At 42.1% G+C, this 16,576-nt stretch overlaps 1 protein-coding gene across 12 annotated transcripts in view; it reads left to right on the forward strand.

Annotated features, from left to right (window-relative positions):
* The window catches only part of LOC138755133 (arf-GAP with SH3 domain, ANK repeat and PH domain-containing protein 1-like), a 479,430-nt gene that overhangs the window by 140,617 nt on the left and 322,237 nt on the right, over window positions 1-16,576 (forward strand). For 9 of the 12 annotated variants that reach the window (XM_069920508.1, XM_069920511.1, XM_069920510.1 and 6 more), the window contains 2 exons: window positions 2,741-2,945; window positions 3,336-3,445. In XM_069920508.1, coding sequence (XP_069776609.1) covers window positions 3,387-3,445 — 59 coding nt within the window. In that variant the 5' untranslated portion in view covers window positions 2,741-2,945; window positions 3,336-3,386. Of the gene's footprint in view, window positions 1-2,624; window positions 2,946-3,255; window positions 3,446-16,576 lie in introns of those variants that run through there. The other 3 variants (XM_069920497.1, XM_069920502.1, XM_069920498.1) reach the window with 3 other exon arrangements.

The following is a 16,576-nucleotide window of genomic DNA, read 5'->3' on the forward strand; positions in this document are numbered from 1 at the left end:
TGTTGGGTTCAAAGACGTTTGAACCAGTCGGGATCACCAATTGTAGCGGCAGCTACACTCCTACTGAAAGAACACACAACCAGACAGGTTGAGCTCAGAGAGCAGAAAAAAACTGTTTTTTATTCTCACTTATTCTCAGTGTGGCTGAGAACCTCACTGGGGGGCGCCGACGTCACTTGGGCGTCACATAGTTCCCCAGCGCGGGCTTCTGAGCCCAGTGCTGAGAAGAAGGGGAAACCCCTGACGGTGCCATTTTGGCCGGCTGCCCCGCCGCGTGGATTACAAGTAGGGCCGGTTTGCCTGCCCAGTGGCATGCCGCCACAATATATCTATATACTCTGTCACAACGTGGAATTATGATGTTGTGGTCATTACAGAGACATGGCTGTCTCAGGGCAGAAATGGGCTGCTGAGCATGCCAACCTTTACATGTTTCAAAAAAAATCAGGGAGGGAGGTAAAAGAAGTGGGGGAGTGGCATCACTAATCAGGGAAATTATCACGGCAGCAGAAAAGGGGGAAATAGTGGAGTCTACTGAGTCATTGTGGGTTGAAATGAGGAACAGGAAGGGGACAATAACCCTTCTAAGTGTATATATTCTAGACCCCCCCCCCCTCCCAATAGTGAGAAAGTTTGGATGGAGTAAAACAAAGTCTGCAGACACTGTGATTGAAGTAAAACCACAATGCTGGAGAACCTCAGCAGGCCACACAGCATACTTGATGTAGTAAAGATAAAGATACATAGCTAATGTTTTGGGCTTTTCATCAAGGTATGAGCAAGGTTTAGGTATCTGCCTACATTTTGCTCATACCTTGATTAAGGGCTCAACATCTAGCCCAATTAATCAAATGAATATTCAGCAGGTCAACCAGCATCTGCAGCAGTGAAATGAACATCTGAAGTCAATGACCCAAGGATAGTAGATACCAGAGGTTATAGTGCAGGGAACATGCTAAAGGATGGGCTCAAGGCTGATTCAGAGCCCAAAATGGTTTCACTATCAGGCTGATTTAACTGACGAAGAAACAGTGTGTGTCCTGATCCACTGGGTGTGAAAGCATGTTTTTAGCACGGGAAGAAAGCCTCTACTTCCTCAGGAGTTTGCGGAGGAGCTAGTGGAGTTGTTCAAGTGAACCGGTATGGACTTGAAGGGCTGACATGGCCTGTTTCCGTGCTGTAAACGGTTATATGTTTATATGGTGATAACACCGAAATATTGATTATGTGTCTATATCTTTGACCTGCTGAGTTTCTCCAGCATTGTGTTTTTACTTGGATGGAATCCCTGGCAAATTTCTACAGAGGGGTGGTGGAAAGTGCACTGGCCGGCTGCATCATGGTCTGATATGGGGATACCAATGCCCTTGAGAGTAAAGTCCTCCAAAAGGTGGAGGACATAGCCCAGGGCATCACAGGCAAAAAACCCTCCCCACTATCGAGAACATCTACAGGGAATGCTGCTGTTGGAGAGCAGCAACAGTCATCAAGGATCCCCACCACCCAGTGCACACTCTGTTCTCGCTGCTGCCATCAGGAAAGAGGTCGCGGTGCCACAAGACTCGCACCACCAGGTTCAGGAACAGCTGCTCCCTCTCCACCATTAGACTCCTCAACAACAAACTCAATCAGGGACTCATTTAAGGACTCTGACTTTGCACTTTATTGTTTGTTTACATTTCTTTATCTGTTTACATGCATACATCGTGTACAGTTTTTTTTGCACTAAGCAATAATTCTGTCTGGTCTGCAGGAAACAGAATCTGCAAAGTATGTGATGTCATGTCTGTACTCTGACAATAAATCTGAAATCTGTATTTGCTACTCCTGCTTCTATTTCTACTATTCTCATCTCTGTGCCATATACTATGTACCACACATGTAGATGTAAAAGGTTCAGTATGAGGGAGGGAAGTTAGCTGATTGGGAAATTAACATGTCCAGTTATTGTACACAAGAAATCGAATACAGTCTAAGGAAATGATGACATTCATTTTGGTTTAAGGATGAATCCTGAATAGGGTCCAGTCTACCCTGAGATTGTGAAGTTTGAGAAAAGCAGTCCTGTGGGTGCTCCTCCACCTCCCTGGGCCATACTTTCACCGTTTTCACCACTGATGCTGAGGTCCTCTGTCTCTGCTTGTAACGCCGGGAGGAGAAGTCCAGCCAGGTGACCAGACTTGCCGAAGTGCTGTTGTGGGGTGGCTGGGTCCAGTGTGTTGGCTCCTCTGGTTTCGCGGGTCACATCCCTTTGTTCGAGTCTTCATTAGGCTGGCCTGGTTGAAGTCCCCCTCAATGACATCATGTCTTAGAAGTGCAATTTGAGAAACGGCCTCATTATTAATATTGCCATCATTTATTTAACCATTGTTAAAAACGTAAACAGGGACAAATGACTTTCTTCCGTAACCCATGATATTCCTTTCATTTTAAACAAAGTTAAGCGGGGATCAAGTCGACTGACACAATATTGGGGGGCTTCCCCATTTTTCCTCGTTTTGCTATCATGAGGTTAAATGTAATGACAATATGTTCATTTGAAATGCAGTTTCATGGGCAAATCAGTGATTAAATCCGAAGATGCGCTGTTTCTTGGCCACCTCAACCCTTTTTTTCCTGCTTTCCGTTCGATCGGTCGATTTCCTGGAGTCAGTCCTGTCAGACACATCTCTCTCCATTGTATTTTGTGCCGCTCACATGGTGGATTTTCCTTCCGTTTCTGATTCCTAACTTTCCACAGAGCCCCAGAGACGGATATGGACACAAACCACAATTCTCTCCTCTCCAGTCCTGGCATCAGTTCAACAACACGCTTGTAACAGTTGGTTCCACTCAAAGGGACTGAAAAAAGGACTCGGGCAATCGAACCTGAAGCCGAAGATGATATAATGGCAGATCATCTGGTCTCCAAACGTTGGTCAGGAAGGAGAGCGGCTTCAGTCCTGGTAGGTGGCTGTAAGAGATTGGGACCCTGGACTCGGTTGGTGGCGGGGCTCGAAGCCTTTTTTTCTTTCATCGGTCAGAACGATGGCATGTTTCTGCTATCTTGCTCTCTTTAGGTTACATGGTCAAACCTTTGAACGTTTCCAGAGTGTCGACACCTACATCGACTTCTTTTACAAGTTTTGTTCTGAAACGTGAAACTTTTCCAGCGAGTTGACCGGAGATTTTAAGTGGCCTGGAGAGAGATTGTTGGAGTGTGTGGGACGTGGTTTTGCTTTCTGCTTGATTGTGCAGTTCCTTTCTCGCCCCAAGGACGTGAGCAGAGAAACTTGTTGAGCCAAGTTGGGAGAAAAGTAAAGCCGCAGTTGACATCTTCACTTTTGCCGCCGCAGGAATATCGCTGCGTTCATCCCCGTTAACTGGTCTTCGCTGTGAAAGAAACCATGAGGTCTTCGTCCTCCAGATTATCAACGTTCTCCTCCAGGGATTCCCTCTGGAACCGGTAAGACGAGGGTTAACTACGCGAAGGCAGACCTCCCCGACAACAGGAATTTGCTTCTCCGTTGATACTGTCCGGGAAGTTCTTGGGATATTTTCTCTTTCCCTCCTTGCTCCTCGCCCTTAAACTCTATCAGACATTCAATTGTGATTATCCGTGTGTGTGTGTGTCGGGGGGGGGGGGGGGGGGGGGTGTTGCTTCATGGGTGCATTGCCTGGCGATCCAGAGAGAGTCGCCGGACAGTTCACATTCTCTTCATTTCAACAGGAAAGGCTGCGGACGCTGGGACGGTAAAGGAATGCACAACAGTGCCGGGGAAGCTTGAGGAAGGGCTCCGGCCCTTCACTTCCTCGAGACTGCGTGACCTGCTGAATTTCTCCAGCACTTCTTGTGACTTACGTTTCCTGAAGCCAGCAGAAACTAGAATGTCAGAGCAGAGAATAGGGGCAGAAGGTCAAAAGCCATGAGGCAGTGTGTTCCGAATTTGTGAGGAAGGACAGGCAGGGGAGGAAACATAAATGGAATCAGTTGGAGGGGTTGACATGGGTCTGTTTCAACGCAGAGTATTAAGACGAGTCACCTTTATCATTCACACCATGCTGCAGGGTAAAGACGAGACAGCGTTCCTTCAGGACGTGGGGCATATTTACAAAAATATAAGTTAGAATAGTTGGACACATTGAAATATTAGGATGTATACAGTAAAAGTCCATGTACACTATCCACATATGTACTGGGAATTAAGGAGCCTGATGGCTTGGGGGAAAAATCTTGCCCAATCTGGACGTAAGGGCCCGCGTGCTGCAGTACCTCCTACCAGATCGCAGAAGGGAGAACAGTTTACTTGTGGAGTCCTTCATAATGTTTATTGCCTTTCCCCTACATTGAGTGTTGTAGACGTCCTTCATGGTAGGAACAGAGCCCCCAGTGATCTTTTCCGCTGACTTCACTATCCTCTGCAGGGTCTTGCAGTCCGAGGAGGTTCACCTTTCAAACCAGGCGGTGATGCAGTTGCACAGGATGCTCTGGATACATCCTCTGTAGAATGTAGTGAGGATGGAGGGTGGGAGATGGACTTTCCTCAGCCTTAGGAATAAAAGGCATGGATCAGTACGTGGACCTCTGATGTTGTGGCTGTTACAGAGACTTGGCTGGAGGAAGGGCAGGATTGGCTAATGTAGGTACCAGGGTTTAGGTGTTTTAAAAGGAATAGGATGGGGAATAAGAGAGGTTGGGGGGAGTAGCATTACTGGTCAGGTATAGTATCAGAGCTGTAGAAAGGGAGGTCACTGCAGAAGGAGTGAGACAGGTGGTCAAGAGGAAGAAGGAAACATACTTTAGATTTAGGAAGCAGGAAGGGCTCATGAGAAGTATATGGTAGCCAGGAAGGAGCTTAAGAAAGGACTTAGGAGAGCTTGAAGGGGGAATGAGAAGTCTTGGCATGTAGGATTAAGGAGAACCCCAAGGCGTTCTATACAGATGTGAAGAACAGAAGGATGATGAGAATGAAGATGGGGGTCTCTAAAGGATAAAGGAGGCAACATGTGCCTGGAGATGGAGGAGGTTGGTGAGGGCCTAAATGAATACTTACTCCAGTATTCACAAGAGAAAAGGACCTTGATCATGGTGAGGTTGGTACAGAAATGGCTTGTGTAGTGGATAATGTTGAGATTAAGGAAGAGTGTGTTGGATCTTCTAAAAAAACATCAAGATTGATAAGTCCCATGGGCCGGACGCAATATACCCCAGACTGCTGTGGGAAATGAGGGAAGAGATAGCAAGGGCTTGTGATCATCGAGTCCGCTTTGGCTACAGGGGAGATGTCAGAGGATTGGAGAATGGGAATCCCCTAGTTTAAAAAGGAAATAGGGAGAATTCTGGAAATGACAGACAGGTGAGTCTTACATCAGTGAAGTGCAAACTATTGGAGAGGATTCTTAAGGATAGGATCTATGAGCATTTGGAGAAGTCCGCTCAAGGATAGTCAGCATGGCTTTGTGAAGGGAAGGTTGTGCCTGATGAGCCAAATTGAGTTTTTTGAGGAGATAACAAAAGACATTGATAAGGGTAGGACAGTAGATGTGGATTTTAGTAAGGCATTTGACAAGGTCCCCCATGATAGACTTGTTCAGAAAGTCATGAGGCATGGGATCCTTGGAACCTTGGCTGTGCAGGTAAAAATATGGCTTGCGTGTCAAAACCAGAGGGTTGTAGTGGACAGAAAGTACTCTTCCTGGAGGTCAGTGACTAATGGAGTTCCCCAGGGATCTGTTCTGGGATCCCTGCTCTTTGTGATTTTTTATAAATGTCCTAGATGAAGAGGTGGAAGGATGGCTCAGTGAGTTTGTGGATGATATGAAGGTTGGAGGAGTTGTGGATGATGCTGAAGGTTGTCGTAGGTTTCAAAAGGATATAGACAGGATGCAGAATCAGGTGGAAAAGTGGCAAATACAGTTCAGCCTAGATATTTGTGAGTTGATCCATTTTGGAAGATCAGACCAGAAGGATGAGTATAGAGTGTGGATAAACAGAGGGACCTTGGGGTCCAAATCCATACAACTCTCAAGGTTGCCATGCAGGTTGACAGGAAAGCCTATGGTATGTTGGGCTTCATTAATAGGGGGATTGAATTCAAGAATAGAGAGATCATGTTACAACTCTACAAATCTCTGGTGAGTTCAGAGTTCAGTTCTGGTCACTTCATTATAGGAAGGACATGGAAGTTATGGAGAGGGTGCAGAAGAGTTTTATCAGGATGTTGCCTGGATTAGAAAATAAGTCTTATGAAGCATGATTTTCATGGCTGGGACTTTTCTCTTTGTAGCGAAGCAGGATGAGAGGAAACTTAATAGAAGTCTACAAGATTCTGAGAGGCATAGACAGGGTGGACAGCCAGCACCTTTTTCCTAGGGCAGGGATAGCAAACACCAGAGGTCAAATATACAAAGCAAAGTTTAGGGGAGACATCAAGGGTAAGTTTGGTTTTCTTTACAGAGAGTTGTGGATGCCTAACATGTCTTGCCAGAGATGGTGGTGGAGGCTGAAACATTAGGGGGATTTAAGAGACTCTTAGACAGCCACATGGATCTAAGGATACGAGACAGGAAGGGTTTGGCCCTTTTTTTGTTGGAAGGAATATATGGGTCAGCACAAAATTGAGGGCTGAAGGGCCTATACTGTGCTGTAGTGTTCTTTGTTCTATGTCCAAAATCAGAAATGTTATCATTTGATCATTGGTTGTGGCATCTCAAGTAAAATAGCACAATATACACATAAATTCAACAATTGTAATTTATTCAATACATTTTTTAAATTGGGCTTGTTTCTCATTTGTGCATTTTATTTTTTAAAAGATGTGATGGATTGCTTCTAACATCCAAAGCACAAAGACAAACCCATCTGCGTTCCTGAAAAATAATGAGCCCCCTGATAGGGAATATTGCTCCACGGTAGTTTTAAGTACATGTTTGTAAAACTAGACCAGGTGGATCCTGTAGCGTGGTTTAAAGTGCAGAAGAAAACTCTTTACGTAGTGTCCTCGTCATGTGTAAGCTGCTGAAATGTTTATGTTAAGATCTTATTCTTAAGTTGTCTCAGCCAACTCTTTAATTTATGCAGCTGATGTTATTCTTCACTGGAATGTACTTGTGAGGTCACATTCCATGAGCAGGGAAATTAAAAAAAGGTTTAAATGTAATATAGTCTTGCTGCAGTTTTTACTCCTGGAATTAAACAATGCTAAACTAAACATGAATTTTATTTTGAATTGAGTAATAAAACTATTGTTAATATATTGGTCGCTATACAGGAATTAAAAACTAAAATATATGCATTGTCTTGCATATTCAGTTTTTTTTAGGACAAAATGATAATGTGGCATATTTTATAAATATCTCTAAACCCTATTCACGCTTAAATTATGCACATCCTTTGGGTTGATTTCCATTGTTCCTGGTTTTAAAACCTGGAGGTGGCGCAGCAGCCACAACCAAATTGTTTGTGTCTGAGAGAGAGAGAGAGAGGAGGGGAGGTGCAGATCATACATTAGGAGTACATACGTTGTCTCCATGTATGCACCAGTGCAAATGCAAAAAAAGAACAAGAATTTGTAGTCAGCGTGTAAAGAACATCTGTGCATAGCCAGTTCTTCCCAAGGAACTATCTCAAAAGACCAACCTCAAATATGTCCTTTTTATGACAAGCAGAAATGTCCCTACCCAATCGGATTGAAGAGTTGTTAATAGCATTGCAGAATCGGAAGCAGGAAGTATCAGGTAGAATATCCAATATCAAATCAGATGCAGAAAACAAAAGGGATGGAGAGAAAATAGAAAAAGTGAAAATAACAAAAATATTTTCAAAATGAAACTTAAAATTCAAATAAATGAAACCCAAATTATTATTTTTGCCAATATTATTTGGCCATATAATGTTTGATGCTGTTGAAGGAGTACTTACACAGGAGAGGCATAGTTTATGCACATGGAGTTAGGTTGAGCAACTTTTCATGTGTTTCAGTGGCAGTCCAATGAACATGATAACATTATTATACTGCCTTTAGGACAATACGGTTGATAACTTACTGATCCAGTGATGAACCGAGCATGGAAGGTTGTGTAAGATAGCTACACTGATTTTCCCTGTAAATTTGCTTAATCCTGTTTGAATAATTAAAGCCAAGATATTACAATAATCTTTTATTCCCAATGATGCGAACGATTATCTAAAATATCCTAAATTATCAGGGTAAAGAGGGGCAATAAAATAAAGATGAAGCTAATAATAATGACTGCCATTATCTAATGCATACACACTTAAACCCTTTTGGGGGCAGAAGCATTGTTGATCACAGATGTCTGAAAGTTGCTTTTGCCAATAATATTCGTAAAAATTACACCTAATCACCATCAAAATATATTGGACAATATGGATTTCTCTATTTGAAGAATAGATATAAACTAAATGCCACAGGTCTTGTCAATACAATTTTTTTTTGACACTAAAAACACAATAAGAATTTAACACAGTAACAATCACTCGTGAACCAACTTTACTAGCATTGAAAATTAATTATAAGCCAATAACTAATGGTGAGGGTAAAATATATTCTTAAAATGCAAGGTACAGGGTTACTACAATTTGCTTGCCATCTCACACTGTGCTTCATGGGGAAGTTGTTGTATGTCACCTATTAAACTCACAACAGAATGATCATGCAACGATCAGTTTAAGTACAGCACAACTTCGATTATCCAAAATCAGATTCTTCAAAATCTTCATTTATCTGAATTCAAAAATTTTTTTTGGATAAATGAGGATATCTGAAACAAATCAGAAGTCCTCATTTATCCAAAACTTTTTCAGAGCTGAATTGACCTCACAGGTTGAAAGAAATTCATCCAACATGTAATTAGAACGATTGTCCTCGTTTCAGGTAACTCCCTCCCCTCTCTCTTTCCATTTCTTCTTTATCTTCCCCTATTGACTTTTCTCTCCAATTCTCCCTCTCAAACTGCATACCACTGTCTCCCAGCCACAAGTGGTCTGAAGAATTCCTTGTCCTGGCGTCATCAAGGAGAGCGACCTCCCAGGCAAGAGGAGGATCTTGGGCTCAGTGGCGTTCCCTCCCCTCCCCTCCCTCCCTCCTCGCCACATCGGAGCTCCCGATGCTGATTCCGAACCCTCCTCTAGGCCTACTATCACACACGCATGCCAGACTCCCGGATTTGGAGTCGGGACTTGGGTGTTGGGAGCTCCGGTGACTGGGGATACAGAATCCCACTGACTTGCCAGTGAGTGTTCCACTGGCCAGGGAAGTCTTCCCAGGGATCAGGGCAGCGGAGGGAACATGTTGGGGATCGGTGGCAGCGGTTGGGAGGTCTTGGTGATCAGTGGCAGTATTGCAGGCAGCAATTTTTTTGATGAGAATTAAACATTAAACATAAAAAGCCTTCCCTTGTTGTTTGTTGTTTAAACATTGATACAAGTGATTTGCTGTTGCTACTGGGCTGTTTTTAAAAAAATGTCCAGTTCTTCGAAAAAAACGTTTATCCGACTTAAGCCAGGTCCCAACCATTTCCGATAATCGGAGTTGTACTGTATCTACAATACAATAATGTTTAATGATTGGGACCACTTCTATGGCCCAAATAATGAACAAATACAACAGTGGAGTTTATCCTTTACATTTTAATTGATGAAGATTTTAACAATATGATGAAAAATATAAAAGTTTCAGTTAGGCATTCAGATATTGAACCTATTTCATCTTTCAATGAAATAATAGTTGACCTAAATTCTTCTACATACATGTCTTTGATTTGCATCCAATAATAGTTTAAGATTCAATTGTAGGTTTAAGTCCAACAATTGACCAGCATTGACTGGCATCTATAGATGAGCATTCCAAACTTCTACCAGCATTTATCTGGAGAAGAGTTTCATGACTTCACCCATGGAAATGTTAGACTTGCCCTCTTGGCCAAACCATCTAACAAATGGAAATCAGTTTTCCTCTACCCACTTTATTAGTCTCCTCAATATCATGAACACTTCAAGGGTTGATAGTCATCTTGATATGCATTCCAGAGAATATCATGCAGTTTTTGCAATATTGCTCATTATCTAATCTAATTAGTCCAGGTATGATATTGGTGAAGCTACACTGTTCTTCCTTTAAGAACAACACTTACTTCCTAAGATCAAGTGCCAAGAATTATTCAAGGCACTCTGAATGTGCTCTTATTAGGACTTGGTCATATATTTCCTAACTTCTTCTATTTTTGACCTCATTACTTTTTCTATCCTTAATGTGTCTGACCACAAAACATCAATAATTTATCTGGATGAAAATCTAAGTCTCCTTTGCCCCTCCCCCTGCCCCTGCCCCTCCCATATATCAGCACCATCCTGCTGTTTACAACTTTTCACCGTTTAGAAATTACTGTGTTCAGTCCATTTCAGCTCCAAACTGCATGGTCTTATCATTGATGACAATAAATCCATTTGGTGCAGTTTTACCTATTGGCTTAAACTATTAATTTCTTTCCACTCGTGATTCTATCAGAATTTTTGTCAACAGCATTCCCTGGATGTGGGTCTTTTTATTTCATCAACTCTTTCTTCTTTGGCTTGGCTTCGCGGACGAAGATTTATGGAGGGGGTAAAAAGTCCACGTCAGCTGCAGGCTCGTTTGTGGCTGACAAGTCCGATGCGGGACAGGCAGACACGATTGCAGCGGTTGCAGGGGAAAATTGGTTGGTTGGGGTTGGGTGTTGGGTTTTTCCTCCTTTGCCTTTTGTCAGTGAGGTGGGCTCTGCGGTCTTCTTCAAAGGAGGTTGCTGCCCGCCAAACTGTGAGGAGCCAAGATGCACGGTTTGAGGCGTTATCAGCCCACTGGCGGTGGTCAATGTGGCAGGCACCAAGAGATTTCTTTAGGCAGTCCTTGTACCTTTTCTTTGGTGCACCTCTGTCACGGTGGCCAGTGGAGAGCTCGCCATATAACACGATCTTGGGAAGGCGATGGTCCTCCATTCTGGAGACGTGACCCATCCAGCGCAGCTGGATCTTCAGCAGCGTGGACTCGATGCTGTCGACCACTGCCATCTCGAGTACTTCGACGTTAGGGATGTAAGCGCTCCAATGGATGTTGAGGATGGAGCGGAGACAACGCTGGTGGAAGCGTTCTAGGAGCCGTAGGTGGTGCCGGTAGAGGACCCATGATTCGGAGCCGAACAGGAGTGTGGGTATGACAACGGCTCTGTATACGCTTATCTTTGTGAGGTTTTTCAGTTGGTTGTTTTTCCAGACTCTTTTGTGTAGTCTTCCAAAGGCGCTATTTGCCTTGGCGAGTCTGTTGTCTATCTCATTGTCGATCCTTGCATCTGATGAAATGGTGCAGCCAAGATAGGTAAACTGGTTGACCGTTTTGAGTTTTGTGTGCCCGATGGAGATGTGGGGGGGCTGGTAATCATGGTGTGGAGCTGGCTGATGGAGGACCTCAGTTTTCTTCAGGCTGACTTCCAGGCCAAACATTTTGGCAGTTTCCGCAAAGCAGGACGTCAAGCGCTGAAGAGCTGGCTCTGAATGGGCAACTAAAGCGGCATCGTCTGCAAAGAGTAGTTCACGGACAAGTTTCTCTTGTGTCTTGGTGTGAGCTTGCAGGCGCCTCAGATTGAAGAGACTGCCATCCGTGCGGTACCGGATGTAAACAGCGTCTTCATTGTTGGGGTCTTTCATGGCTTGGTTCAGCATCATGCTGAAGAAGATTGAAAAGAGGGTTGGTGCGAGAACACAGCCTTGCTTCACGCCATTGTTAATGGAGAAGGGTTCAGAGAGCTCATTGCTGTATCTGACCCGACCTTGTTGGTTTTCGTGCAGTTGGATAATCATGTTGAGGAACTTTGGGGGACATCCGATGCGCTCTAGTATTTGCCAAAGCCCTTTCCTGCTCACGGTGTCGAAGGCTTTGGTGAGGTCAACAAAGGTGATGTAGAGTCCTTTGTTTTGTTCTCTGCACTTTTCTTGGAGCTGTCTGAGGGCAAAGACCATGTCAGTAGTTCCTCTGTTTGCGCGAAAGCCGCACTGTGATTCTGGGAGAATATTCTCGGCAACACTAGGTATTATTCTATTTAGTAGAATCCTAGCGAAGATTTTGCCTGCAATGGAGAGCAACGTGATTCCCCTGTAGTTTGAGCAGTCTGATTTCTCGCCTTTGTTTTTGTACAGGGTGATGATGGTGGCATCACGAAGATCCTGAGGCAGTTTACCTTGGTCCCAACAAAGCTTGAAAAACTCATGCAGTTTGGCATGCAGAGTTTTGCCGCCAGCCTTCCAGACTTCTGGGGGGATTCCATCCATACCTGCTGCTTTGCCACTTTTCAGTTGTTTCACTTTCAACTAAGACATAAATAAATACAGGGAAAATAGTTGAGGGCCAATGCAGATCCAATCAAAATAGTTACCAGCTCTTTATTCTCGGTCATCTCCCATTCATCCAATTCCCTAACCAGGACAATAAATTGCCTTCAAATCCATGAACGTTAGCTCCTAGTCTTTTAATGAGGATGTCATCAAATGCCTTCTAGTCATCCAGCTCTCCATCTTCATGCATGCTTTCCTTTCTGCTACTTAATTCCTCAGCTTTGTTTCATCTTTATAAATTCAGACTGACACATTTTGTTCAGTTGTAAATTTTCAAAGTATTCAATCATTCTGTTCTCATTTATAGATTTGGGTTATTTCCTTCGAACTGATGCGATATTGAATAGTTACTTGTACACTCATTTAACCAGGTGCCCTAGTCTTCCTCACTTTGCTATTAACAGCTTGCACTTTCACCAGTTCACCTTGTAAATCTGTGAGGGTTGAGGCAACTATAACCAGCAGCAGATGTCATTATATTTTTTGCTGTAGAAATTTACAGTCCAATGACATCTGCTAAAAGAGCTTATAAAATTTAAATTATTACAATAAAAGCCATTATTTTGTGTTTATTTTTGAAAACCCTTTAAAACATTTCTGGATGCTGAACTATTTATCAAATTATTAATGGCTAAATGTGAAGAAGGCAAATGCAATGCTGACATTCATTTAAAGATGTTATCCTTTTGCATCTGGGAATTTTCAAATTTCTCCCCATTTAAAAAGCAGTCTGTTCATTAATTTTTTCTACCAAAGTGCATGACCGTATAATTTCCAACATTATATTTCATTTTCCACTTCTCTGCCTATTTTCCTAATTTGTTAAAGTCCTTCTGTAGCCTCCCTGCTTCCTCAAAATGACATAAATCAAAATTCCTTTATGAAAATCAGAAGGTTGTCACGCAAAGCATTGCTTATAACAAATTATGTTGAAAGCTGTAAAATAGAAACTTCAATAAAGGCCAAATGTCAGACTAGATCGGCAGTTGACTGACCTCTTTCTAAAATATTATCACTTTGTTGTCCAATACTCCTGGTGATATTGATTTCCTGGGTCTGTTCCTCCAGAGGGAACCTATCTATGCGTAAATCATACATTGAGTGTTGTATGGATTGTCAGTAATGGAAGGAGAATTATGAATATCAGATGATATTCCCTAGACCAGAGAACAAAATGCAAGACCCTACAGCTATTTCAGCTGAGATCAGTTAACTGTTCACACAAGATACTATTGTGTCTTGAAATCTTATTTTTATTTTCTCTAGGCATTTATCAATAGGATTTTTGGAAAAGTTTTGTTTTAATTCATGTCAAATCCTGAAACAATAATAGTTAATAAGACCAAAAGACATAGGAGCAGAAATAGGCTATTCAGCCCATCAAGAGTTCCCTGCCATTTAATATGAGCTGATCAATTTCCCCACTCATCTCCTCTGCCTGGTCTTCTTCTCATAACTGTTGCTGCCCTGGCTAATCAAGAACCTATTAATCTCTGCCTTAAATACACCCAATGACTTGGGCTGCACAACTGCCTGTGGCAATAAATTTTACAGATTTCTCACCCTCTGGATGAAGAAATTCCTCTGCATCTTTGTTGTAAGACAACACCCTCCAATCCTGAAGTTGTGTCCTCATGTCCTAGACTCTCGACCACGGGAAATATTCTTTCTACTCTGTCCAGGCCTTTCAATATTTGAAATGTTTTAATGAGATCCTCCCTCATTCTCCTAAATTCCAACGAGTACAGGCCAAGAGCAGTCAAATGCTCCTCATTTCATAACCCTTTCATTTCTGGAATCATTCCTGTGAACCTCCTCTGAACCCTCTCGAATGTCAGCATGCTTTCTCAAATGAGAAGCCCAAAGCTGTGCACATTACTCCAAGTGAGGTCTCACCAGTGCCTTATAGAGCCTCAACATCACATCCCTGCTCTTGTATTCTATTCCTCTTGAAATGAATGCCAACATTGCAGTTGCCTTCTTCATCACCATCTCAACATGCAAGTTTACCTTCAGGCTATCCCTTTGCATCTGGGAATTAAAAGTTTTCTCCCCATTAAAAAGTAGTTTGTCTATTCATTTTTTTTTACCAAAGTGCATGATTGTAAAATTTCCAACATTATATTTCATTTGCATCTTCTCTGCCCATTCTCCTAATTTGTTGAAGTCCTTCTTTAGCCTCCCAATTTCCTCAACACTACCTGCTCCTCTACCTACCTTCATATCATCTTCAAAGTTGACCACAAAACCATTTAATCCATATGCCAAATAATTAATATACAGCATAAAAAGAAGCAGCCCCTGTGGAAACCACTAGCAACTGGCACCCAATCAGAATATGATCCCTGTATTCCAACTCTCTGCTTCCTGCCAATCAGCCAATGTTCTACCCACACTAGTATATTTCCAGTTATACTATGGGCTTTTATCTTGTTAAGTAGCCTTATGTGTGGCACCTTGTCAAAAGCCCTCAGAAAATCCAAATACACAACATCCACTGCATCTCCCTTATCCAGTCTGGTTTACACTTCAAAAAATTCCAATAAATTTGTCAAGCAAGATTTTTCCTTAAGGAAAACATGCTGGATCCTTTGACCTATCTTGTCCCCTATGAATTTTGCTCAACCTTTCCTTCTGAGGCTCAGAGCCAACCAGAGCTATTGGTCTGGTTGCTACCTTGCCTAGATGGGTCATCCCTCTTAGCAATATCCAAAGGGATATATTTGTTTCTGACGGGAATGGCTGCAGGGGTAGCCTGCACTGACTGCCTCTTCCCTTTCCTTGTCCTGCCACCCAGCTACCTTCCTTCTTCTTCTAGGTGTGAGTGGGTCCCTGTCACCCCCTCAGCCTCCCGAATGATCCAGAGTTCATCCAACTCCAGCTCGGTCTGTAAGGATCTGCATTTGGATGCACTTCTCGCAGATGAAGTAATTAAGGAATCTGCTGGTGTCCCTGACTATCCTCATTCTGCAAGAGGAGCATGTCCCTTCCCTGGCTGTCATTCCCACTATCAAAGACCATGAGTAAAAAAAAATCTATCCTTACCTTGCCTCAACTCTTGCAACTTCATTTCAGCGTTTGCTCACTGAGGCCTCTCGAACCAAAGCCTCAAAGTTCCACTCCAACACTGGGACATGTCTACACAATGGTTGCTCCCCACTGGCTGCTCCGCTTGACCAATAACCCTTTCATTGGGTAAAGCTAATTGGTCAATGGACACATTTAAACAAACACCTTCCTTTCCCATTGCTTTTTAACCACTCCTTTTGTTCAGAGACCTGATTTCGCAGTGCCTGACAAGATCTTCTACCAGTCATTTCATTCAATTAACTTTAAATATAAATAACAAAATTAATTTACATAATGAACATTTAGTTGAATAAAACCATGCCAGCCATATAAGAAATTAAAGCCTCACTGAAAATACAGAAACAGTAGTACTTCCTTACATCATGTATTGTGCCCTATATGCAAAATCCCAAATGTCAGATATATTAGATTATAATAACATTACACAAGCTCCCGTTGAATGAGACATTATTCAATAAACCACATGTTGTCCATGTCTGCTTTTGATTAAGATTCTAATATGCTATTTCTACATAAATATTGAAAATGAACAATGTGCTCCATAATTAAGTGGACTCAAATGATGTGAAAGCATGATAGTAAAACATTATGTAAGTATTCTGACAAAATGCTATAATTACAATGTTTTGTAAGGTACTTCAGGACAAAAGAAAATTATTATATAAATATAAAAGTGAAACACCAAATCACAAATATGGAGAACCATAGAAATAACTTGATTCTACTGGAGAAATTTCCCTAATGACAAAGAAGAAGATATCGAGAAGTAAATCTGTGCTTAATATTCAATGCAAAACCAGTTGTTACTTGCAGAAAATTGTGATTCATTGTCAAATATGTATGTTAAAATTTCATTCATAAATTAAAAAATATCCAGAAATATTTTGCAGAATATATCTGCTATACAATTTGGGACAATTTATTCACAAGTTCTTTTTATACGGCCTCTGTATTACATGAAAATAATTATTCACATTTTCAACTGACCACTATTTGTTTAATTATTCCAATAAATTAAGCACATGAAGGTTTTAGCCCAGTGTGGATAGATGATTGACCCAGAATCAATTATAAATCATTAATCCAAAAAAAAATCATGTGCAAGTAAGTATGAGAAAAATA

This window comes from Narcine bancroftii, chromosome 2, assembly GCF_036971445.1.
Source record: "Narcine bancroftii isolate sNarBan1 chromosome 2, sNarBan1.hap1, whole genome shotgun sequence".
Taxonomy (NCBI): Eukaryota; Metazoa; Chordata; class Chondrichthyes; order Torpediniformes; family Narcinidae; genus Narcine; species Narcine bancroftii.